This window comes from Mobula hypostoma, chromosome 6 (genome assembly GCF_963921235.1).
Source record: "Mobula hypostoma chromosome 6, sMobHyp1.1, whole genome shotgun sequence".
Taxonomy (NCBI): domain Eukaryota; kingdom Metazoa; phylum Chordata; class Chondrichthyes; order Myliobatiformes; family Myliobatidae; genus Mobula; species Mobula hypostoma.
Genome location: NC_086102.1, coordinates 27,150,824 through 27,177,150, shown reverse-complemented (window position 1 = coordinate 27,177,150; position 26,327 = coordinate 27,150,824). Strand labels below are relative to the sequence as shown.

Sequence of the window (26,327 nt, the reverse complement as noted above, 5' to 3'; positions counted from 1 at the left end):
TTTAAGGCTGAAAATACCTCCTTCCTTGTCATATGTATATAGAACATAGAATAGTACAGCACATTACAGGCCCTTCGGCCCACAATGTTGTGCCAACCCTCAAATCCTGCCTCCCATATAACCCCCCACCTTAAATTCCTCCATATACTGTACCTGCCTAGTAGTCTCTTAACCTTCTAGTGTATCTGCCTCCACCACTGACTCAGGCAGTACATTCCACGCACCAACCACTTTCTGAGTAAAAAAACCTTCCTCTAATATCCCCCTTGAACTTCCCACCCCTTACCTTAAAACCATGTCCTTTTGTGTTGAGCATTGGTGCCCTGGGGAAGAGGCACTGGCTATCCACTCTATCTATTCCTCTTAATATCTTGTACACCTCTATCATGTCTCCTCTCATCCTCCTTCTCTCCAAAGAGTAAAGCCCTAGCTCCCTTAATCTCTGATCATAATCCATACTCTCTAAACCAGGCAGCATCCTGGTAAATCTCCTCTGTATCCTTTCCAATATTCCAATATCTCACTACTTATTTCCCTCATTTCTTTGGCATCCATAATATTCTCCTAAGTAAACACGGAGGAGAAATTGACATTAGAAATCAGCCATCTCCTGCGTCTTCACCCACAGGCAGCCCTGATAATATTTAAGTGTCTCTCCCAAGGCATCCTTTTACTGTTAATATAACTGAAGACGCCGCTGGGATTATCTCGAACTCTGCCTGCCAACCCTACTTGTGTGCCTGCCAATGTCAGAACCACTCAGCACATCTACACGGAGCACTGCCACAAGAAAGCTCATTCACCATCAAAGACCCTCGCCATCCTCTCTTCTCTCTACTACTATCAGGTAGGACGGTAGGGATAACTTCACTCACCACAGCTCTGAACTGATTCTACGATTTACAGACTCACTTTCAAGGACTTTGCAACTCATTTTCTCAGAATTATTTTCGTATATTTGCACAATTTGTCTTCATAGTCATAGTCGTAGTCATAGTCATACTTTATTGATCCCGAGAGAAATTTGGTTTCGTTACAGTTGCACCAACCAAGAACGGAGTATAAATATAACAATATATTTATTCGTTTGGACATTGGCCATTTGACAGTCTTTGTTTATGTGTAGTTTTTTTTGTAAATTCTGTTGTATTTCTTTATTTTTCCATAAATATTTGCAAGAAAATGAATCTTGAGGTAGTATATGGTAACATGTACTTTGATAATAAATTTTACTTTGATATTGACATCTTACTTGCTTCTAATATTTTGAAATTATAACTTCTTTATCAGAATCAGGTTTATTAATCACTGATATATGTCGTGAAATTTGTGGCAGCAGTCCAGTCCAGACCAATTTTTAAAAATAACCGAAGTTACAATAAGAAATATATTAAAAAATAGTAGTGCAAAAAGAGAGTGATGTGGTGGGGTAGTGTTCATGGACAATTCATATATTTGACGGCTTATTTCACACCCTGCAGAAAATTCCCTCAAATTGTACGACTTCATACCAGTCTCTAAAATATGACATTAAATTGAACAGGTGGACACACATCAGTGCTTCTTGGATTTGATGTGATGAAAGTGATGATGTTGCTAAACGGCAGTGATTAGAGTTGTGCCGGTTGATTAAAGAGGCTTCTATTTCCAGTGTTCTTATTGCTTTGCTTTTGCATTGTCTGCTTTTATATTTATCTGTTACATGATCTGACCTAGTTCTCTTGTCTCATTCCTACACAAAGCCCAGATGCCTGCCCTATTGCTTATTGTATTTGTCTGTTGGAGCCCTCGCTGCTCCCCCTGGCGGCGGCGGCGGCGGCGGTGGCGGTGGCGGCAATTACTACAGTTGCATTGTGGGAAGTCCTAGGCCGCAGGCCGGACAACTACCATGGCGACCAACATCGAGGAGATTTTCCGCTCGTTTGTGGTGAAGAAGATCAAGGAGATCGAGGACGAGAAGCACCAGAGGTAACGGCGCGTCTGCTCGATAAATGACGTGGAGGTCAAGAAAGGAGGCGGCACAGTTTTCGGTGCCCCGGTTAGAGGAAGGTCCGCGCGGCCTCCGGTGGTGCGAGCAGACGGTGGCTGCTGCGCGCTACCCGGCCCCGGGCTGTGAGGGGGTAGGGGAGAGCTCAGCTGGTGCTGTTGTTGCTGGCGTTCGGGCCGACCAATCCTCTAGTGGTCCCGAAGCCTGGTGTTGGGTTGGGGAGCGAGCGCGGTGTTGGAGGAAGGTGCTGGTGGGGGGAAGAGTCCAGTGTTGAGGGTGGGGGGGGGGTAGCTGGCACTTTAGGAAAGCATGGGATGGATGATTTGAACACGAAATGTTCTGCAGATGCAACACTCAAGATGATGCAGGAACTCAGCAAGTCAGGCGGTATCTGTGGAGGGGAATAAACATGATAAAGGTCTTGGCTCGAAACATCAATTGTTTGTTTCCCTACAAAGACGCTGCCTGACGCCTGAGTACAGTAATTTGGCTGTCTAGGAGCTCAGGAGAAGGAGTTGGTTCAGGAGAATAACTTAAGAGCTCGGGTGAAAGCGAGGTTACTAGTGACAGCCTGCGATGATCCAGCAGCATTGTGGCAGTTGTTGGGCACCCAGGGCTAGAAATTTGTGGGGGTGAGCACATCCAAATGAGCTCGGAGGATTGGGGCTTTTTCGCCAGTCTGGTAGCCTTAGGACACACCAGGGCATGTGCAATGTGGGTAAAATCCAGTTCATTTGATAATCCTGGTTACTGACCAGTGGGACCCAGGCTATTGGCCTAGTGAGCATTGCCTATATACTACTTCAGTAAGCTCACTGCACAGCCCAGCCATTAAACTTAGAAGGTTGGAAAGCTGAGAGCAGCAAGCCAGAGGGCTCAACATGGAGCTCTTACCATTGAAATCTTAGCTGCTCAAGAGCCTGATGTATGGTACTGGAAAATGCTGCATGCAGTTTGAAAAGAACATCATTATAAAATGGCACTGACCAAGATATGTTTAAGTGCTGCTTGCTGTGTGAGCACGTGGCCAAGTGGTTAAGGCACTGGACTAGCTACCTGAAGGTCATGAGTTCGAGCCCCAGCCGAGGGAACGTGTTGTGTCCTTGAGCAAGGCACTTAATCACACATTGCTCTGCGACGACACTGGTGCCAAGCTGTATGGGTCCTAATGCCCTTCCCTTGGACAACACTGGTGTCGTGGAGAGGGGAGACTTGCAGCATGGGCAACTGCTGGTCTTCCATACAACCTTGAAGACTTTCCAGGCGCAGATCCATGGTCTCGCAAGACTAACGGATGCTGTGTGTCACTCAAGATTTCCAGCAATTGCAGAATTGCTTGTGTTTTTGATTATCTATGGGCCCATCTGATCTCCCTAGTCCAGAGATGATCAAAAACATGAGATTCTGCAATTGCTGGAAATCTTGAGCGACACATACACCCAGACTGCTGGTGGAACTCAGCAATTCAGGCAGCATTTATGGAGGGAAATAAACGGTTGATGTTTTAGAAACATAGAAACATAGAAAATAGGTGCAGGAGTAGGCCATTCGGCCCTTCGAGCCTGCACCGCCATTTATTATGATCATGGCTGATCATCCAACTCAGAACCCAGCCTTCCCTCCATACCCCCTGACCCCTGTAGCCACAAGGGCCATATCTAACTTCCTTTTAAACATAGCTAATGAACTGGCCTCAACAGTTTGCTGTGGCAGAGAATTCCACAGATTCACCACTCTCTGTGTGAAGAAGTTTTTCCTAACCTCGGTCCTAAAAGGCTTCCCCTCTATCCTCAAACTGTGACCCCTCGTTCTAGACCTCCCCAACATCGGGAACAATCTTCCTGCATCTAGCCTGTCCAATCCCTTTAGGATCTTATACGTTTCAATCAGATCCCCCCTCAATCTTCTAAATTCCAACGAGTACAAGCCCAGTTCATCCAGTCTTTCTTCATATGAAAGACCTGCCATCCCAGGAATCAATCTGGTGAACCTTCTTTGTACTCCCTCTATGGCAAAGATGTCTTTCCTCAGATTAGGGGACCAAAACTGCACACAATACTCCAGGTGTGGTCTCACCAAGGCCTTGTACAACTGCAGTAGTACCTCCCTGCTCCTGTACTCGAATCCTCTCGCTATAAATGCCAGCATACCGTTCGCCTTTTTCACCGCCTGCTGTACCTGCATGCCCACTTTCAATGACTGGTGTATAATGACACCCAGGTCTCGTTGCACCTCCCCTTTTCCTAATCGGCCACCATTCAGATAATAATCTGTTTTCCTATTTTTGCCACCAAAGTGGATAACTTCACATTTATCCACATTAAATTGCATCTGCCATGAGTTTGCCCACTCACCCAACCTATCCAAGTCACCCTGCATCCTCTTAGCATCCTCCTCACTGCTAACACTGCCACCCAGCTTCGTGTCATCCGCAAACTTGGAGATGCCGCATTTAATTCCCTCATCCAAGTCATTAATATATATTGTAAACAACTGGGGTCCCAGCACTGAGCCTTGCGGTACCCCACTAGTCACCGCCTGCCATTCTGAAAAGGTCCCGTTTATTCCCACTCTTTGCTTCCTGTCTGCTAACCAATTCTCCACCCACACCAATACCTTACCCCCAATACCGTGTGCTTTAAGTTTGCACACTAATCTCCTATGTGGGACCTTGTCAAAAGCCTTTTGAAAATCCAAATATACCACATCCACTGGTTCTCCCCTATCCACTCTACTAGTTACATCCTCAAAAAATTCTATGAGATTCGTCAGACATGATTTTCCTTTCACAAATCCATGCTGACTTTGTCCGATCATTTCACCGCTTTCCAAATGTGCTGTTATCACATCCTTGATAACTGACTCCAGCAGTTTCCCCACCACCGACGTTAGGCTAACCGGCCTATAATTCCCCGGTTTCTCTCTCCCTCCTTTTTTAAAAAGTGGGGTTACATTAGCCACCCTCCAATCCTCAGGAACTAGTCCAGAATCTAACGAGTTTTGAAAAATTATCACTAATGCATCCACTATTTCTTGGGCCACTTCCTTAAGCACTTTGTGACAAGATGAAGGGCAGATCATGTCTAACAAGCCTGATAGAGTTCTTTGAGGAGGTGACCAGGCATATAGATGAGGGTAGTGCAGTGGATGTGGTCTACATGGATTTTAGTAAGGCATTTGACAAGGTTCCACACGGTAGGCTTATTCAGAAAGTCAGAAGGCATGGGATCCAGGGAAGTTTGGCCAGGTGGATTCAGAATTGGCTTGCTTGCAGAAGGCAGAAGGTGGTGGTGGAGGGAGTATATTCAGATTGGAGGGTTGTGATTAGTGGTGTCCCACAAGGATCTGTTCTGGGACCTCTACTTTTCGTTATTTTTATTAACGACCTGGATGTGGGGGTAGAAGGGTGGGTTAGCAAGTTTGCAGACGACACTAAGGTTGGTGGTGGTGTAGATAGTGTAGAGGATTGTTGAAGACATTGATAGGATGCAGAAGTGGGCTGAGAAGTGGCAGATGGAGTTCAACCCGGAGAAGTGTGAGGTGGTACACTTTGGAAGGACAAACTCCAAGGCAGAGTACAAAATAAATGGCAGGATACTTGGTAGTGTGGAGGAGCAGAGGGATCTGGGGGTACATGTCCACAGATCCCTGAAAGTTGCCTCACAGGTAGATAGGGTAGTTAAGAAAGCATATGGAGTGTTAGCTTTCATAAGTCGAGGGATAAAGTTTAAGAGTCGCGATGTAATCATGCAGCTCTATAAACCTCTGGTTAGGCCACACTTGGAGTACTGTGTCCAGTTCTGGTCGCCTCACTATAGGAAGAATGTGGAAGCATTGGAAAGAGTATAGAGGAGATTTACCAGGATGCTGCCTGGTTTAGAGAGTATGGATTATGATCAGAGATTAAGGGAGTGCGTTCAGTGCATTCAACACCATCCGCCCTGCTCTGCTGGGGGAGAAGCTGACAGCGATGCAGGTGGATGCTTCCCTGGTATCATGGATTCTTGATTACCTGACTGGCAGACCACAGTGTGCTTGCAACACTGTGTGTCCGACAGAGTGATCAGCAGCACAGGGGACTGTCTTGTCTCCCTTTCTCTTCACCATTTACTCCTCGGACTTCAACAACTACTGCACAGAGTCTTGTCATCTTCAGAAGTTTTCGGATGACTCTGCCATAGTTGGATGCATCAGCAAGGGAGATGAGGTTGAGTGCAGGGCTATGGTAGGAAACTTTGTCACATGGTGTGAGCAGAATTATCTGCAGCTTAATGTGAAAAAGACTAAGGAGCTGGTGGTAGACCTGAGGAGATCTAAGGTACCGGTGACCCCTGTTTCCATCCAGGGGGTCAGTGTGGACATGGTGGAGGATTACAAGTACCTGGGGATACAAACACAATAAACTGGACTGGTCTAAGAATACTGAGGCTGTCTACAAGAAGGGTCAGAGCCGTCTCTATTTCCTGAGGAGACAGGTCCTTTAACATCTGCCGGATGATGCTGAGGATGTTCTACGAGTCTGTGGTGACCAGTGCTATCATGTTTGCTGTTGTGTGCTGGGGCAGCAGGCTGAGGGTAGCAGACATCAACAGAATCAACAAACTCATTCGTAAGGCCAGTGATGTTGTGGGGATGGAACTGGACTCTCTCACGGTGGTGTCTGAAAAGAGGATGCTGTCTAAGTTGCATGCTATCTTGGTCAATGTCTCCCATCCACTACATAATGTACTGGGTGGGCACAGGAGTACATTCAGCCAGAGACTCATTCCTCCGAGATGCAACACAGAGCGTCATAGGAAGTCATTCCTGCCTGTGGCCATCAAACTTTACAACTCCTCCCTTGGAGGGTCAAACACCCTGAGCCCATAGGCTGGTCCTGGACTTATTTCATAATTTACTGGCATAATTTACATATTACTATTTAACTATTCATGGTTCTATTACTATTTATTATTTATGGTGCAACTGTAACAAAAACCAATTTCCCCCGGGATCAATAAAGTATGACTATGACTATGAGCTAGGGCTTTACTTTTTGGAGAGAAGGAGGATGAGAGGAGACATGATAGAGGTGTACAAGATATTAAGAGGAATAGATAGAATGGATAGCCAGCGCCTCTTCCCCAGGGCACCACTGCTCAATACAAGAGGTCATGGCTTTAAGGTAAGGGGTGGGAAGTTCAAGGGGGATATTAGAGGAAGGTTTTTTACTCAGAGAGTGGTTGGTGTGTGGAATGCACTGCCTGAGTCATTGGTGGAGGCAGATACACTAGTGAAGTTTAAGAGACTACAAGACAGATATATGGAGGAATTTAAGGTGGAGGGTTATATGGGAGGCAGGGTTTGAGGGTCGGCACAACATTGTGGGCCGAAGGGCCTGTACTGTGCTGTACTATTCTATGTTCTATGCTTCATTCAGACCCTGAAGAAGGGTTCGGTCTGAAACATTGAGTATTTATTCATTTCCATAAATGCTGCTTGACCTGCTGAGTTCCTCCAGCATTTTGTATGTCTTGCAGCTGATGTACCCTGTTATCAGACCCTCCCCAAAAACTTATGATGCTAGTGATCTCTGAGGATCTAACCTGGTCCCAACATACTGATGCAACTGTACAGAAGGCAAGAAGCAACATCTCTATCATTAGGAGCTTGAAGAGATTTGGCTTGTCAACTAAAACACTCAGACTTCGACAGGTGCATCGTGGAGAGCATTCTGACAAGTTGCATCACCGTCTAGTATGGAGGGGGGTTGCTACTGAACAAGATCGAAAGAAGCCGCAGAAAGTTGTAAAATTAAGTTAGCCCCAGGCTGGCTGGTTGCGCAGTGACATCGGTGCCGGACCCAGGAGCAGAGGTTCCTGGGTTCGAAACCAGTCGGGTCCGCTCCCGAGTACGCTTTCCTTCCGTGCCGGGTTGAGTGACAAGATCGCAACTCGACCTCGTAAAATAAAGGGAGAATACTGTGAAAATGTCTCTGTGAGGAGTGGCACACCACACAGTCTCTCTCTGTTCCGTGCCTTGTAAAAAGCCATGAGGATGTTCTACGAGTCTGTGGTGGCCAGTGCGATCACGTTTGCTGTTGTGTGCTGGGGCAGCAGGCTGAGGGTTGCAGACACCAACAGAATCAACAGACTCATTCGTAAGGCCAGTGATGTTGTGGGGATGGAACTGGACTCTCTCACGGTGGTGTCTGAAAAGCGGATGCTGTCCAAGTTGCATGCCATCTTGGTCAATGTCTCCCATCCACTACATAATGTACTGGTTGGGCACAGGAGTACATTCAGCCAGAGACTCATTCCTCCGAGATGCAACACAGAGTGTCATAGGAAGTCATTCCTGCCTGTGGCCATCAAACTTTACAACTCCTCCCTTGGAGGGTCAGACACCCTTAGCCAATAGGCTGGTCCTGGACTTATTTCCTGGCATAATTTACATATTACTATTTAACTATTTATGGTTTTATTACTATGTATTACTTATGGTGCAACTGTAACGAAAACCAATTTCCCCCGGGATCAATAAAGTATGACTATGACTATGAAAAAGACATCATGCACGCACACAGGTGCACACACAAGACTCGCATGCACGCAAGCACACGCAAAAAAAAAAATAAGTTAGCTCCATCTTGGGTACTAGCCTCTGTAGATCCTCAGAAGAAAGGTGACGTCCATGATTAAGGACCCTCATCACCCAGGGCATGCCCTCTTCTCACTGTTACCATCAGGTAGGAGGTACAGAAACCTGAAGGCACACACTCAGTGAATCAGGAACAGCTTCTTCCCCTCTGCCATCCAATTCCTAAATGGACATTGAATCCATGAATACTACCTCACTTTTAAAAAAATACATATTATTTCTGTTTTTGCACTATTTTTAATCTATTCAATTTGCATATATTGATTTATTTCTTAGCTATATTATCATGCATTGCTTTGTACTGCTGCTGGTGGGCACATGGCCAAGTGGTTAAGGTATTGGACTAGCAACCTGAAGGTCGTGAGTTCGAGCCCCAGCCGAGGGAACGTGTTGTGTCCTTGAGCAAGGCACTTAATCACACATTGCTCTGCAATGACATTGGTGCCAAACTGTATGGGTCCTAATGCCCTTCCCTTGGACAACATCGGTGTCGTGGAGAGGGGAGACTTGTCAGGTGCAGATCCATGGTCTCGCAAGACTAACGGATGCTGCTGCTAAGTTAACAAATATCACGACACATGTTGGTGATAATAAACCTGATTCTGCAATCTTTCAACATCTGGTTTTATGGGTATTAATATAGTTGATGTAGTTACTGATACATTTATTCATGTTTCTTTTTTAGAATGGAATTGGCACTATAGCAGTCAGTATATTGCCTCACATGGTAACAAAAAACAATTGAGATTCGTGGTATTAATTGGAGGGGGTATGGTATAACTGCAACTGATGAGCTGTTAAAGTGTTGTGAGGATATTTCTAACACAATGAGTGGGCTAAAGCTATATTTAACTAACCAATGTATGTAAATATCAACTGATAAGACTGATATGGGAGAAGGAACAGTCTGTACAGGTTTTCTTTTTGTATGCTTTAGTTGGAGAAAGAACTACAAGGAAAATAAATTTCTGTATTAATATTTTTCACCCTGTAACTTTATTTTCACTAATTAAAGGGGCACGTGTTTGCTGCACTAATTATCGGGATCACATTTATTATCATTGACTTAATGCAAAGTCATAAAAATTAGTGTGATTTGGAAAATAGAGCGGCGGGGGGGGGGGAGTGAGGGAAAAGTAAGGTAGTGTTCATGGGCTGTTCATAAACCTGATGGCAGAGTTGCTGAAGCTGTTCCAAAGTCATTGAGTGTGAGTCTTCAGCCTGTCCTCCCAGAAACAGTAATGAGAAAAGGGCATGCCCAGGATAGTGAAGGTTCCTTAGTGATGCATGTAGACTTCTTGTGGCTCTGCTTCTTGAAGATATCCTCGGTGGTGGGGGTGGGGGCAGTTGTGCCTGTGATCGAGCTGCCTATAACCCTCCACAGGCTCTTGCGACCGTGTGCATTGGAGCCTCCGCGTCAGTCAGATTGCTCTCCACTATCCATCTGTAGAAATATTTGGTGACAAACTGAGTCTCCTCAAACTCCTAATGAAGTAGAGCTGCCAGTATGCCTTCTTCATGATTACGTCATTGTGTTGGTTCCAGGATAGATCCTCCGAGATGCTGACGCCCAGGAACTTGAAGCCGCTCACCCTTTCCACCACTGATCCCTCAATGAGGACTGGTGTGTGATCTGATATTTCCATCCTGAAGTCCACAATCAGTTCCTGGGTCTTGTTGTTGTTAATTGTGAGGTTATTCTTATGATACAACTCAACCAGTTGATCCTCCTCACCAACAACAATGGTATTATACTCATTTCCTTCTGTAGCAGTGTGGCAGAGGTTTGGAATTTGAACTTAATTAACATATTGGGACTTCAGTTAATACGTGGCTTCACGAGTTAGACGAAGTGAAGGATGAATGCTGCATTTGCTAGTAGAATATTAAGCTGTTGTTGGAGCTTGGTGGATTTTGTGGTAAATTAATCTGAGCTCTATTGTATATCTGATATAAAGATTATAATTTCTATTGTATACAATATAATACTGGGCATATAAATACACTTTGATCTAATTGTGTTTGTGTTTTGGTGAAATATTTTGCCCAACTTTCTTGCTGAGTGCTCTTGCTTTTCAAACTTACAGATTTAGAAGGCACTACTGAAGAAGGGGGACTTACTGGTAGTTTTTAAAGCAAGAAACATGACTAAACACTCTTTAATAACGCTTTTTCTGGGTGTTGGTCTTTTTTATAATTGGGTACTTTCTTGTTTCTTGCTTTGTGGCTGCCTGTAAGCAGACCAATCTCAAGGTTGTAGAATTTATACACATGTTTACAGATTGTTGACAATAAGTTTACCAGCTTTTCAGTGGCAATTTGCAAAAATCTTCAGTCCTGACGAAGGGTCCCGGCCCAAAACGTTGACTGTACCTCTTCCTATGGATGCTGCCTGACCTGCTGCGTTCACCAGCACTTTTTGTGTGTGTTACAAAATTTAGAGGTGATTTTCATCATAACATTTCCTGAAGTGAATCTACAATGTACATGTACAAGAAAACTAATATGTCTCTTCAGTGAGTCAAATTGACAAACCTTTACTGAGGCATGTGGAATCTAAAGCACATTATTCAATGTGAAGGAGAAATCTATAAAACAAATAAGAGAATGATGAGATTTAGAAATGGAAGAAGCAGACAAATGATTAACAATAATTAAAACTCTGAAGAAATAAGCTATTCATCTTTTAAAATTAACTTTTAGTACAGGGGCTCCATGGGTTACAAAGACCTAACTTAAAGGAATCAAACTTTATATAAATTCTCCACTAAAGTTTTGAAGAATATTTCAAGGTAGTATTTAAGAGTTTTGTGGTATTCATTAACAACTGGATGCAATATATATTTTATCAGATTATGGGGAGTGCTAGGGTGAATATTGAATGAATTATGGAAAGTGTATGTAGAGTGATGCGATATGGTTATCTTTAGGAAGTGGGCCATTCTGACTTGTGGAAGAATTGGAAAGGAAGCCTTTGCATAACCCAGGACTGCTTGCAATTGCAATGAGTACTTATAACATTGCATTAGTGTGGTTATCAAGTTACTATGTAACTTGTGGGCAAGTTCACACCTGTGTTTCATAAGCAAATTGACTAGTGAAGTACTGATGCATTGTCGAACTTAATGTTTTCATTTCTCTCCTATGTAAAACTATAACTGTGGATACTGGAAATTATTGCCTGATGTTTTTCCCCTCACAACACCCACACTTTCATCAATAGTTTTAGCATAAGATCCATGCTGACATACTTCAATAATGCTCTTTAAATGAATTATTATAAATTTGCCACTGTTAGTAATGAGACTTACTAATAATGTTTATAATTAATTAATAATGTTTGAGGTTACATTATTAATCCTACATATTAAAGTTAAAATATTGTATATTAAACTGGAAATAGTTCTTTAATGTGTTGGATACAGTGTTATATTGAGGAGAGAATAAAAGTGGAAATGATTTGAGAAAATGTGTCTAATTGTAAAGCTTCTGTCACTTTGGAAAGTGGCTCAAAATAAATTAATAGGTAGAGTTTGCAGATCTTGGTAGATTGGGTAGCACGATAATTATGCATTATTGTCGGTAGTTCAGTGTCATACAGTAGAGAATGTGAAGTAATAGGACAACACATTGGGATCTTTATTATTTCATTAAAGTGGAATGGACATTTGAAGTTTTCTTGCCAAGCTTATTTGAGTTGTTCATTTAATAGTGTAAATATCATCCCAAGTATATGAGTTGTCTTTGAGGAAGTTTAATAAAGCAATCTGTTCTTTTCTCATGATGGCTTGCAGTAAAGCTTTGGTTCACTGTACTTGATACGAGTGAGCATTTAATATTGTCGGTGGAATTGTATTTATCGAGCATAGCTGTTCTGTGTCTTCCCCCTTAAAAGAAAATTCAGCTTATTGCTGTTACACTTCATCTTGTTATTAGAAACAATAGTTTGCATTCATATTGTGCCTTCAACATAAGAAAACATCCGAAGGCTCTTCGTTGGAACATAATCAGAGAAATGTTGGCAGTGAGCAAAAGGAGTTATTAGGATAGGATGAATGACTAAAAACTTGGGCAAACAAGTAGAAAGTCTTAAAGAAAAGGAAGGATGCTAAAATAACATTTTGAAATGTAAAAAAAATAGCTTAATAGAAGAAGTAGCATATAGTTCTAAAATAACTTTGAAGCCCATTCAATTCCGTTGATGCAACACTATCTCTTGATATATGCTGTAAAGTTCCTAATCACCGCATAAAATCATTGTAACTTCAATGCAGTCCTGTTGGAAGGAGTTGGGTTTATAGAATCTGAAGGTTACCCTTCTGTGTTTCTTGTGCATGTGCATAAATGTACATGACTATTCCTTATTTACAAAGGGTTGAATTCCTGGAATATATAGTTGAATTGAATAGTTGGTACTAGTATTGGTGGGTGCAATGCGCTATTCTTTACAACAGAAAATGACTTCATAAATAGAAGTCTGCCCTAAAGAGCACCTGGCATTACAGCACCAACTTGTTTCTAAGTGGAAGAGTTCCTGAGCTAGTATATTTCTATTGAAGTTGCTGTTTCCCCATCACTTAGTGTTACTCACAGAAAAACACATTAAAATGGCACATGCGATAGTTACTGAATTCCAAGAGTTCCTGAATTAAGAGAAAGGATAGTAAGTTAGTTGTTAGTTGACAATTTGAGATCATAAGATATAGGAGCAGAATTAAGCTATTTGACCTATTGTGAATTTATTTTATGGCAATAAACCAGGGCCATGTTGGAAAAATAAAACTATGAAAATGAAGTTATAAACCATGGAGACTGTTGTATCCATTTCTCTTTGCAGAAACATACCTGAGGTGCTGAGTGTTTCACCTTCATTTTTGTTCTAGTTTTGTTTGAAACTGTAGCACTCAGTATATTAGCATTGATGAATCGACGCTTGATCAACATGCATTAAGGTAGCTACTGTATATAATCGTTCTTTTATACTTCATTTGCTAACTGTATGTTGGGGGAACTATCACAATTTGTTGAGCAAGACTTTTTCATTGACATCTGTGTCTCCATTATTTAAATTTGAGTAATGTTTAAACCATTTATCCATCTGCTATAATGTGACAACCTCCCCAAAGTGTGACAACCTCCCCAAAGTGTGACAACCTCCCCAAAGTGTGACATGACAAGTTCTTTCCAAAACCGAAAGTGCAAGACCTGTTACACATGCACAAGCTTTAGTTGTCTTTGCTGGAAAACAATCTGCATCAAACAATTCTGTCCTCACTTGAGATCCAAAGAAAATCACAGAAAATTGCAACAAAATTAAATCAATCGGTATTCGCAAGATGTCAAAGAATACAAATTCAATGGAAACTTCAGATCTTTCCAGGATATTAAAATTAAAGTGCCTTTATTCATGAAAAGGTTGATCTGAGCATCATTTTATGATTTTTTTTACCAGTGATAAGCCACATTGGATGTAAAGAATGAATATTATGTAATTTTTTTAACAAGGAATCATCTCAACAATACAGCAAGATCAAGAAATGGACAGTTGATTTTTGAGTTGAGACCCTTCATGTGGAGTCTGAATGAACGGTATTAACCCAGAGTGTCGAGTGTTAATTTCCCTCCACAGATGCCGACTGACCTGCTGAATTCCTCCACCAGTTTGGTTTTTTTTTGCTTTTAAATAATTTTGTCATAATAGTGATGTGAGATTTTGCCCATGGAAGTACTTGTAGATTTAAGTTGTATGTTATAGGTTTTTCTGTTTCCTTACTTTTCTAGTGGAAAGGTGACCAATGAGGCAAATGGTGAAGTTAAATTGGAGGTGGAGCCAAAGGAGACCGAAGTTGTGGCTGGAACCATTTTGGAGGCACAGATTGTAAACAATAGTGATCATGTGTTATCCAGCTTAAACGAAAAGCAAAGTGATAAGCCTGGTGAGTATCAATGTTCTTTCTCTTCTATTACTAAAAAGCATTATTAAGATTTAAGCAAGTGGATGCACCATACAATATTAAAATTCTGCCATTTTTTTAAAGATCTAATATTTCTTATGATTGAGGGACTGCCATTTAGATTAGATTAGATTCAACTTTATTGTCATTGTGCTGAGTACAGATACAAAGCCAATGAAATGTGTTAGCATCTGACCAGGAATGTAAAGAATAGTGTTATTTACAAAATAACTGCGAATAAAAAGTAAGTGGTACAGCACACAAATATAAAAGTACTGAGACAGTACAATATGGGTGCAATACTACTTAGTGCTGTGATGTGAGGTTCATCAGGGTGACAGCCTCAGGGAAGAAGCTCTTCCTGTGCGTGCTGGTACGAGAGCGGAAGCTCCTGTAGCGCCTACTGGATAGGAGGAGAGTAAAAAGTCCATGGTTAGGGTGAGATGCATCCTTGATAATGCTTTTCGCCCTGCCCAGGCAGCATTTGCTCCTCAGTCTCATGTATTTACCATGTAGTTATTAAGGTTGAAGTAGTTATATGCAAGTATTATCCAATACTTATATATGACTATGCTTTCTCAGCCCTATATTCCACTCACATGCTTATTTGGTTCTTTTAGGGGCACAACAGAATCTTGTCCACTATCCCCTTTAGTAGGGTATTAACCACTCACTGCCTAAAAAGTTACAGAAAGGAAAACTGTTCTTTTGCTGATTACTGTCATTCAACGCTTCCACTGTTTCATGACCCAATTAAAATTTTGCTCTCCTGACTTGCTCTTTCAAAGAGAACAATCTCAGCTTCCATAGTCAGTATTCATAAACTAAACTTTTTCGTTTCTTCAGATCTTCCTAATATATTTCTTCTACACCCACTGTAAGGTATGCACTAATGTGTTGTCTGGAACAGGACACAGTCCTCAAATGTGACAATAACATGCCAAAGATTTCCTGTGGACATAACAACAGTTCCACTTTATATTGTGCTTGTGTGCAAGACAATCCTGGATTTCCTATTAGATTTGACAGCAAGTATCTTCTGTATGAACACAAGGTTTGGGTAGATTTTTTTTCTTTGGGTCTCCATATTTATCCCTTTATTCAAACTGAATTGTGAACTTTAATGGATCTGACAGGCAGCATTGAATCTGTTTTGAAACCTGAACAGAAAAATTATCTTGTATTTCCAGTTGCACAGGATGAATGTAGGTGCTAATGATACAACCTACTTAATATTCTGGCAGATCTCCCATTCCCTCAACCATCCTCTTCTCAAGTGCAAGCTCATTGCATCACATCAACTTGCATCTTTCTGCATTTGAGAAAGATGAAGGATTTGCTGTCATATCTGACACTTTTTTCCCATCCTGATCCCAATTTGCATGATACGAATAAAGAAAAGTACTTGTATCTATCAGAAGAATTTTTACTAGTGATAAATAAAACCAATAATGAATTTATTTGTTACTAATCCAACTGGTACAAGGACAGTTCAGTATGTTGAAAACATTTAGTTTCAATTATTGTGGAATTTCTGTGGAATTCTGTCCATGAAAAATGCATAAACATGTTCTGATACATTTAAAATCTGTGCATTATTTTCTGATTCAAAGGAGATTTGATTTGTTAAGGTTTCAATTTGTACCTTGGCAGTTGTCTGTTTTTATTCTTTTTATTCAGATAATAAAGAGAATGTGACTGTGGACAGCACAACAACAGAACAAGTTAATTGCCCAGCTCTGGATAACAAAGAAGATGGTTCAGCTGCAGCTAAAAAGAGCAAAAAGCATAAACACAAGCATCACCACAAGCACAAAAGTAAGAAGAAAAAGAAAAAGAAGAGGAAAAAAGATAAGAAAAGAGACTCTAGGTCTCGGTCAAAATCTCAAATAAGTTTGAAGTCAGACTCTGACTTAAAATTACGGCCACAATCGCAATCAAAGTCCCCCTCCAAATCTCCTTTACACACTGAATGTAACAGCAGAGTGAGTGAAAATTGCTCCCTTTTGATGAAATCGGCTAATTTTGGGTCAAATAAAAATGCTGTTGCTGAAGCAATTGATGTGAATACAGTTGTACCAGTAAAAGTTGAGAAAGAATGCTTGCTGTCTGAAATTAAGTCATTCTCTCAAGACAATTGTAAGACAGATCAACATGCAAAAGAGAACTGTACTGTTGACACAAATAATGGTAATGAATCTGCTACTACTGGAAATATTTCTGAATTGTTGGCTGCACAATCAACCTGTGAACAAGACCAAACATCTAAATTGATTCATGATAGAAGTTCGAGCAATGAACAGTCTAAATCTAGTCAGATTGTTGAGGAAAATAATAAACGTGATCAACCTGAAGAAAGGAGAACTAAAAGAAGTCGGTCAAGATCTCTTTCAAAGTCATCAAAACATCACAAGTCCCAGTTGCACTCCCATTCTCATCATTCTCCTATAAGAAAATCCCGTGCCAGCTCAAGTAGTAGACATGAATCAAGAAGTTCCAGAAAAAGGCCATCACCAGCACGACATAGATCAAAGTCAACCTCGAGGGAACGAAAGAAGCACACAGAATCATCCCCAAAGTCTAAAAGGAAAGCATCTAGATCTCGTTCTATTACAAAAAAAGAACAACGGTCGAAGTCAAAATCTCGTTCTCCTTTACGGATACGCCACAAATCAAGATCAGACTCTTTGGCAAGGTCCCAATGTCAGTCTAAATCAATATCACGGCACCGTTCTAGGTCCAGTTCGCGTTCAAAACGCAGGAGTAGAACTCGTTCAGGATCTTCCCGGCGATCAAGATCCAGGGTAAAACGATCACACTCACCAAGACCCAAGTCAAGGTCCAAAGACCGGGTATGTCATCGATCAGCTTCCAGAGGATACCTCAGTCAGCTTGTGAGGACACGGAGATCACCTGATTGGCGAAGACGATCCAGATCTCCTTTAAGGAGAAGCACCAGCAGAACAGCTGAACGTCTCACAGATTTGGGTAAGAGGCAGCTTTTTTTTTGGAATACGTAAGATGTTTCATTCAGGCTACATTTTTTTAAGATAAGATAAAACTTGATTTATCCCAAAGAAAATTATTTTTGCAAGTTTGCTCAGTCAGAAATACATACTTTAAAATACAAAATGTAAGCATCGAGGTACGAAAGAAATACAAAAAGTGCATTAAAAAGTAATAGTGCAAAATACAGATGTGCAGTGAAATCATGTACTTAAGGAGAAGGAGTTGTAGTCTTACAGCCACAGGGAGAAAGTGGTGCACCTTGGTGAAACTGTTTGTCCAGTATTTCATGGAGAGGGTGAGAGGGGTTGTCTATAATGCTCCATAGCTTCTTCTGCATCATTCTCTCAGACACAACCACCAGGGAATCCAGTTACACCCCCAGAACGGAACCAGCCTTCCTAACGAGTTTATCGATCTCCTTGGTGTCAGCTGCTCTCACCCTGCTCCCCCAGAAGACCACAACACCGAATAGAATACTGGCCACCACTGATCTCGTAGAACATCTACAGCATGGTACTGCAGGAGCCTCCTTGGGAAGTACAGTGGGCTCTGTCCCTTCTTGTATAAAGCCCCAGTACTTTTAGTCCAGTTCAGTTGTCTAGGTGAGTTCCCAGGTATTTGTAGTCGTGGATGACTTCTACATCCTTTCCTTTGAGAGAGATGGAATGCAAAGTGTTTACACCCCCTGAAGTCCACTCCCAACTCCTTTGTCTTAGTGATGTTGAACTGCAGGTGATTCAGCCTATGTCACTCAACAAAGTTGTCCACTGCTTTTCTGTAGTCAGCCTCTTGACCCCGGCTGATAGAGCCCACAACTGCCGAATCATCGGAACACTTCTTCAGATGGCAGGATTCCAAGTTGTGCCTGAAGTCTGAGGTGTGGATGGTGAACAGGAAGGAGGCAGGACAGTTCCCTGATATGCCCCTCTGCTGCTAATCACAGTACCTGATACACAGCTCTGCAATCTCACATACTGGACAGGTAGTCTGTAATCCAGGACACTAGTAGGGCATCCACCTGCATCTCCATGAGCTTACTCCCTAGTAAAGCAGGTCGTATGGTGTTAAAAGCACTGGAGAAATCAAGGAACATGATTTTCACAGTGCTGCCTGGCTCATCCAGATGGGTGTAAGCTCCTGAAGCAGGAAGGTAATGGCATTCAACGATTATTGGCTGCAGATTCAGAATTAGGTTTAATATCACTGGTATATGCTGTGAAATTTGTTAACTTAGTGGCAGCAGAATATTACTATACATAATATTTTTTAAAAACTATAAATTACAATAAGAAATATATAAAAGTTAAATTGTTCAGAAAAAGGAAAAAAAATACCGAGGTTGTGTTCATGGGTTCATTGTTTGTTCAGAAATCTAATGGTGGATGGGAAGAAGCTGTTTCTGAAACATGGAGTGTGTGTCTTCAGGCTTCAGTAGTTCCTCTTTAAACAGCTATCAGAAATAAGCATGTTCTGGATGATGGGATGCTGCCTTCTTGAGGCATCGCCTTTTGAAGGTGGCCTCTACGCTGGAGAGGCTAGTGCCCATGATGGACCTGGTTGAGTTTTCTACTTCCTGCAGCTTTTCCTGATCCTGTGCAGTGCCCCTCCATATCAGATGGTGATGCAACCAATTAGAATGCTCTCCGCGGTACATCTGTAGAAATTTGTGTCTTCGGTGACATACCAAGTCTCCTCAAACGCCACTGTTCCTGTAGCTAAAAAGACCAAGGTAACGTGTCTGAACGACTGGTGTCTTGTCGCACTCACCTCAATAATAAGCAAATACTTCGAGAGGCTGGTCAAGGATTATACCTGCAGCATGCTACCACCCACACTGGACCCCTTACAATTCACCTACTGACACAACAATTAACAGATGACATAATAGCCACAGCTTTACACATTGTCCTTATACATCTGGAGACAAAGGATGCTTGTGTGAGAATGCTGTCCTTGGACTACAGTTCAGCAGTCAACACCATAATTCCCTCCAGGCTTGACAAGAAGCTCAGAGACCTCGGCCTTCACCCTGCCTTGCGTAGCTGGATCCTGGTTTTTCCTGTCAGATGGCAGGCAGGTGGTAAGAGTAGGTTCCCTCACCTTTGCCCCTTTGACCTTCAACACAGGTGCACCTCAGAGCTGTGTCCTAAGCCCCCTCCTTAGCTCTCTCTATACCCATGACGGTGTCGCCACTCACAGCTCCAAACTGCTCATTAAATTTGCTGACGACACTACACTGATTGGCCTAATCTCAAATAATAATGAGGCAACCTACAGAGAAGTCATCACCCTGACACAGTGGTGTCAAGAAAACAACCTCTCCCTCAATGGCACAGAAACAAAGGAGCTGGTTGTGGACTACAGGAGGAATGGAGGCAGGCTGACCCCTATTGGCATCAATGGATGTGGGGTTGAGAAGGTAAACAGCTTCAAGTTCCTTAGTATAAACATCACTGAGGATCTCACGTGGTCCGTACACGGCAGCTGTGTGGTAAAAAAGGCACAACAGCGCCTCTTTCACGTCAGACAGTTGAAGAAGTTTGGTATGGGCCCCCAAATACTAAGAATTTTCTAAAGGGGCACAATTGAGTGCATCCTGACTGGCTACATCATTGCTTGGTATGGGAATTGTACTTCCCTCAACTGCAGGACTCTGCAGAGAGTGGTGTGTGGCAGCCCAGCGCATCTATGGATATGAACTTCCCACTATTTAGGACAATTACAAAGACAGGTTTGCAAAAAGGGCCCGAAGGATCATTGGCGACCTGAGTCACCCCAACAAACAGTTCCAGCTGCTACCATCCGGGAAACGGTACCGCAGCGTAAAAGCCAAGACCAACAAGCTCTGGGACAGCTTCTTCACCAGACCATCAGACTGATAAATTCATGCTGATACAATTGTATTTCTATGTTATATTGATTGTCCTGTTGTACATACTATTTATTATAAACTACTATAAATTGCACTTTGCTCATTTAGACGGAGATGTAAGGTAAAGATTTTTACACCTCATGTATATGAAGGATATAAGTAATAAAGTCAGTTCAGTTCAACTGTCCTAACTTCTTCATAATTGCATCAGTATGTTGGACCCAGGCTAGATCTTCAAAGATGTTGACACCTCGGAACTTTAAATTGCTCACCCTTTTCACCTTAAGATTAGTTGGTTCTGTTGCCACATAGCTCCAGGGACCTGAACTATTGAACGGTCTGTGGAGTTTGGGGGAATGCAAGTGTTCCAAGGGCTGGGATAGATTGACTTACCATCACTTATACAGTGAAGTCTGGTTAATTGGGGCACATTGGGACTAGTACATTTTGTCCAATTAAATGGCTGCACCAATAGTTTCATAGAAGTAGTTAAAGGCTATAAAAAAAAAGATGGAACTACCATTTAACTAAGTAATATTATTTATTTAAATGAAATTTATGTATTTAAATAAAATACAGAAAAAATTAGAACACTAACAATACTACTACAGTACTATAAAACAGTATTAGTTCTTAAAATTAGTTCTTAAACGGAGGAACTCATCCAGTGTATGTTCCTGTGTTGATTGACTATAAATGAACAAAGTCAATGCAGACATCTAGTGCAGATAATTGATTCAGTGCTTTCTTTGAACCTGATAGTGTTTTGAGTTTGTAGCTATGAGAACCATTTGGCGTGGCCCAATTTTTTTTTAAGAAGGCTTGTTTCATCAGAATTGCAGATACCATCCGCACAAAATTTTTGAAGCATCAGGAAGTTTTATAGATTTCCATGTTTCTGCACTTACAGCATCACCATGTGCTTTCTTGAATTTAATGTGGTGCCAGTTTTCCCATCAAGCCAACCAACTATCTGTTACTTTAAAATCTTTGAGACCAGCTTCTTCTCTAGTTCTACTGACTTGTTTTGCTTTAACATTGGTCCACTCAGACAGACAGACAGACACACACACACACACACACACACACACACACACTTTATCCAGTTACAATGGAAAACTATTAAATGAGATCCTCTTCAACATCTGGATCTGTAGCTTTTCCATAGATGCTGCCTGGCCTGCTGAGTTCCTCCAGCACTTTGTGTGTGTTGCTTGGATTTCCAGCATCTGCATATTTTCTCTTGTTCATGATTGGATTACTACACTGCGAAGCCTCTTCCAGGGATGCTTATCCTGAAGAAGTTTAAATCTTCCCTTTGGTGGGAGTTCAATGAAACCCTCTCTCTCTTCTCCCCCTCTATGATCTCTGCGGCATCCTGACTCTTTGATCACATGTTCACCCAGATCTGCCACCACAGCCATGTATCCTTCCTGGGAACATGTCTTTGCTGCCAGCTTGTACCAGTCATTTTTTTTTCTCCAGTCTCGATGAAGGGTCTCGGCCCAAAACATCCACTGTACTCTCTTCCATAGATGCTGCCTGGCCTGCTGAGTTCCTCCATTTTGTGTGTGTTGCTTGGCTCTGTAGCTTCTTGCTTCTGTTTTTGGGGTGTTCCCTGTTATCCCTTGTGTAATGCCCTTTCTTCCTACAGCTCATCTTGCAGATGTATCAAGTGTGCAATTGTAGATCTCAGTTATCTTTGCTAGGTGACGATGAGTGGTGTTAGGTGGATAGTTTTTAATTTGTTCCAGTAGAGTAATTTTTTCGCCGAGTGTCAAATCTTTTCATGGCATTTTGGCAAGGGTCTGAAAGATTTTAATAAAAATACAAAATTATTAAAAATGACTGCACATTGAATCAGAGCCCATAACAGAAACATATGCAACTGTTTGTTCTAAGTGCGGTGCAGTGTCTAATGGCCTCATAAGTACACGTGACTGATGCTAGTTAGAAACAGTTTGATAAGTTTCCTGTCTCAATTAGTGGCATGGGGCTTCAAATAAACAAAGGGAATCTCGGCTATTTTCTTGATTGTTTTTGTTCCTTGAGTTGTCCCAAATAAGCGACTGCCCTGATTAACCGATGGCCCGATTAACCGATGGCCCAATTAACCAGAATCCACTGTATTAAGTGAGAATCCAGATAGATGTTTTGGCCAATTTACACTTTCAATTGCATGTGCAGCTCTATAGTAGACAGGTACATAAGCAACTTCCCTCCCCTGCAGATGTGTGAATTTCGATTTTCTTTTCCATATCCGAGTTTTTAGGACATATGTTTCGATTGACTAGTTTAGAAGAAATTGACTTGATGTTGCTTAGGTTGTCATTAGTAACAAGAGTTACTGGCATTCCAACATGTCTGGATTCAGTTGAATATCCCAGAGGTAATAGGGGATGGTATGGTTAACTCATAGTACCACTCGTAATTCTTGATCTAATAATAATATTGAACATTGATACCTAAAAATGGGATTAATATAGTTTGTGGTGTTAACGTGCTTTTTTGAAATCACAACATGATGAATTCTTCCACAGAAGCCTGATTTGGAGAAACACAGAATTAGAATGATTTTAAAAAAATAAACCAATGGGTATTTTTCCCCCTTTTGTACAGATAAAGCACAGTTGTTAGAGATAGCAAAAGCCAATGCTGCAGCCATGTGTGCCAAAGCTGGAATGCCTCTGCCAGCAAACCTGAAACCTGTTGTGCCTCTTGTTAAAGAAGTGATCACCAAAAAAAGGGGTTGTTCATCAATAGAAGAATTCACAGAGGTAAATATTTTGCTTTCTTTTTACTGTTTTCTGGCCACATAATGCCTTAGTTATTTGCACTTTTCCTAACTCCTGATACAGGCAGCTTGAGGCTTTAGAGATTTGGAAAACCATGAAGTACAAGATATTGGGAAGAATGTTATATTCATGACTTCCAAAGACCGTTCTGAGTCTGATCTTTGTTCTGTGTAACTATTTGAGATTAGGAACTCTGCACTCATTACCTAGACTTGTGTGTGTGGTATGACTAGAGTATAGGAAGGCATCTAGCTTTTGGGGAGAGGAGAAGGTTTAGCAACATAATCCTGGGAGTAATAGTAAGCCCATGGAAAGGATAATCTCATATTATGTACTTCAGCTGGAGCTTTGCCCAAATCTGCTTGGCTAAAAATGAATTTTATTCCTTGGTCCCTGTCTCTTGTAGGAAGGGAGAAGGAAGGCAAAAATAATCTCCAAATGACATTTGAACAACTGAAAACAACACTGGTTTTATTTTAGTATTCTAACATAGGCATTCTTAACTTCAGTAGTTTGTGAGACAAATTATGAAACTTAAAATCCAAGTTGGGAGAAAATGCTGCCTATGCATAGTATTCCCCCATCCTTCTCAGAAAAGTTGTTTAACAATATATCTCTATCAAATGGCACCTGAGCTTGAGCAATGGCAACAACCAGACAAAAGAAGTTCACAATCATATCAAAAGGTGCACAAGCTCTACATATGTGTGCTTTTGGAATTCTAAGTATTTATTAATATCTGTCAAAAAACCTCATTGAACCCTCTGATTAAATTTGTACGTATACCCTTTGAGATCAAATAGTAATTTTTTTCTGTATGCTTGGATTAATGGTCAAGATCTTGCTGGATTTTGCAGCAGTTCCATGGTGATCTGGCATTATTTGTCCACTTAATGGCAGGAAGTTTGCTACATTGTATGCAGACCTGATCACAAGTGCCAAACTTGTTGATGATTCTGGTGGTGAATCTAACACTACTCTTAGCTCTGAACTTGCAGGAATTTCTCCTGCATTGAAGTTGAGGAATCTTTTTATAGATGGAGTTGTAAACGCACCCATTTGAAAATAGATTTTGTCGTTTCATGAAGAAAGGTAAGAATAAAGTAAGTTACACTTTTTAATTGTGTTTTCAGGTAATCTTTATACATAAAGAACCATAGAAATGTACAGCCCAAACAGGCCCGTGATACATTTTGTCTGTGACTATCTTGCCTATACCATTTGCTGCATTAGGCCCATTTCCCTCTTCCTATCCAAGTAAATGCCCATGTCTTTCATGTGTTGCTTGGATTAAATTCGTATCAGTCATTACTTCTCAACTGTCCTATTGTATTTTTTAAACAACTTTCTTCGCTGTCTATGACTCCAATTTTCATGTCGTCTGCAAACTTTCTAATCATTTGCCCTTTATTGTTATTAGGTCATTTATATTTGCTTTTAAAGAAAGTGCAAAGGTCCCAGCACAGATCCCTGCATTAGACCACTTATTACAGATTTCTTTCACCTCTACCTTCTGTCAACCAGCCAAATGTTCACTATCATGCCTTGGATCCCTTGTGCCTTAACCTTCAGAGCCAGCCTACTATGCAGGATCAAACACAATATGGACAATATCCATATGGACAATATCTACCATGCTGCTTTCCTCCATCAACTAGATTATCACAGAAAAGATCAGATTTATAGGACTAACTTTTGAGTATTTTGGAGGAATTTTATTTTTAAAATGTACTTTTTTAATTGCTAACTGTTCTGAATGTCAAGGAAATTCAAAGGCATTGGGGAAAATTTGCAGCTTGATGAATGGTGAAATAAGTGGTGTGCCTTTGGTGCTGCTGTTATTGGAGATCTGAGCAGTTTGATGAACAGAACTCATCTTAGCCTTTCAGTATGACCCTGATTATATAATGCAGGCTTTGCTAGTTGGGAAGAGGGGGCTTTTGTCCACATGTACTCTTTATATGGAAGTTGGACATCAAAATCTGGGTCTATGTTTTTCTCACTCTGAGTCATACTTAATATAGCCATGAAAATACTAGATAGCTATTAGAAGGAACAATGGCTGTTTCCTTCTCTTCAAACTTCATTCTCCTCACCAATCTAGGGATAGAAGACTGCTCCTGGCAAATGCTGAGGTATTATTTTTGTGCTGAGTTCTCTGCAAACAATAAATGTAGCAATTGCTGGATTTGTTTGCAGAATAAACTTTAAATGCTTTTGCTCATGTTGAAGATTGTTTGATTTAGTTGTAGCATCTATATTGTGTGTTCATTCAATGTGTGTATTTGGATACTTCCTTCTCAGAAATGCAAGAAAATAGTCGAAAGCAGCGATGATAATGAATTGGGTAACAAACCACATCTCTCTGAAGAGGATGAACCATTCAGTAGTCAACCAATTAAAGTTAATGAACTGAAACCCATTTCTTTCAGCTTGAGTGTAAGTAATTTATGCATTAATGGAACCAAGTCATAGGTGGTTTAATTTGTGTTTTATTATTATCCAAGGGGTGTAATCAGCTTAGATGGATGCTCGACAGCTAAAAATAACATCAGTTTAGCACACAGCCATGCACAATTAGATCATGGGCTCAATTCTGAATCAGTGCTCAAGGAGGGTGTTCCCAGACAAGATAACAATTGGCTTTCTAATGATCGGTTTCTAAAGGTCTGTGTTATGTAATCAAAAATCAGTTTCCATCCTAATCATGTTTTCTGATTCCATTGGAAAGTGGACACAAAATGATAAGTAAAATCACAGCTTTTTATCTAGGTCTGCTGCCATCAATGGTTAATTGGCCAGCTCCTCCTTTAATGGAGTCAAATGTCATGAAGAATTTCATTAATGTACTTTAAGGCAGCAAGTGCCCTACCCTAGGAATAAATTTTCTGCAAAATATATAAGCTTAGAAAATTTAAGGTTATCATTTGACTGAATATTAATTTACTTTTTGAAAAGAGTTCCAGATTTCTGCTACCACTCTAGATAGAAACAATTCCTAACTTCTGAAAGGTCTGGGCCTACTTGTCCAATGCATAAAGTTTTTCCTCTGTCCATTATATCAGACCCCA

General features: G+C 41.2%; 1 protein-coding gene across 6 annotated transcripts in view; it reads left to right on the top strand.

The window, feature by feature from the left end:
- Nucleotides 1-1,832: 1,832 nt before the first annotated feature.
- Nucleotides 1,833-26,327, top strand: part of LOC134347881 (protein SON-like) — a 54,319-nt gene continuing 29,824 nt past the window's right edge. For all 6 annotated transcript variants that reach the window (XM_063050445.1, XM_063050444.1, XM_063050446.1 and 3 more), the window contains exons 1-5: nucleotides 1,833-1,968; nucleotides 14,408-14,562; nucleotides 16,261-17,568; nucleotides 23,081-23,238; nucleotides 25,561-25,695. In XM_063050445.1, coding sequence (XP_062906515.1) covers nucleotides 1,889-1,968; nucleotides 14,408-14,562; nucleotides 16,261-17,568; nucleotides 23,081-23,238; nucleotides 25,561-25,695 — 1,836 coding nt within the window. In that variant the 5' untranslated portion in view covers nucleotides 1,833-1,888. The remainder of the gene's footprint in view (nucleotides 1,969-14,407; nucleotides 14,563-16,260; nucleotides 17,569-23,080; nucleotides 23,239-25,560; nucleotides 25,696-26,327) is intronic.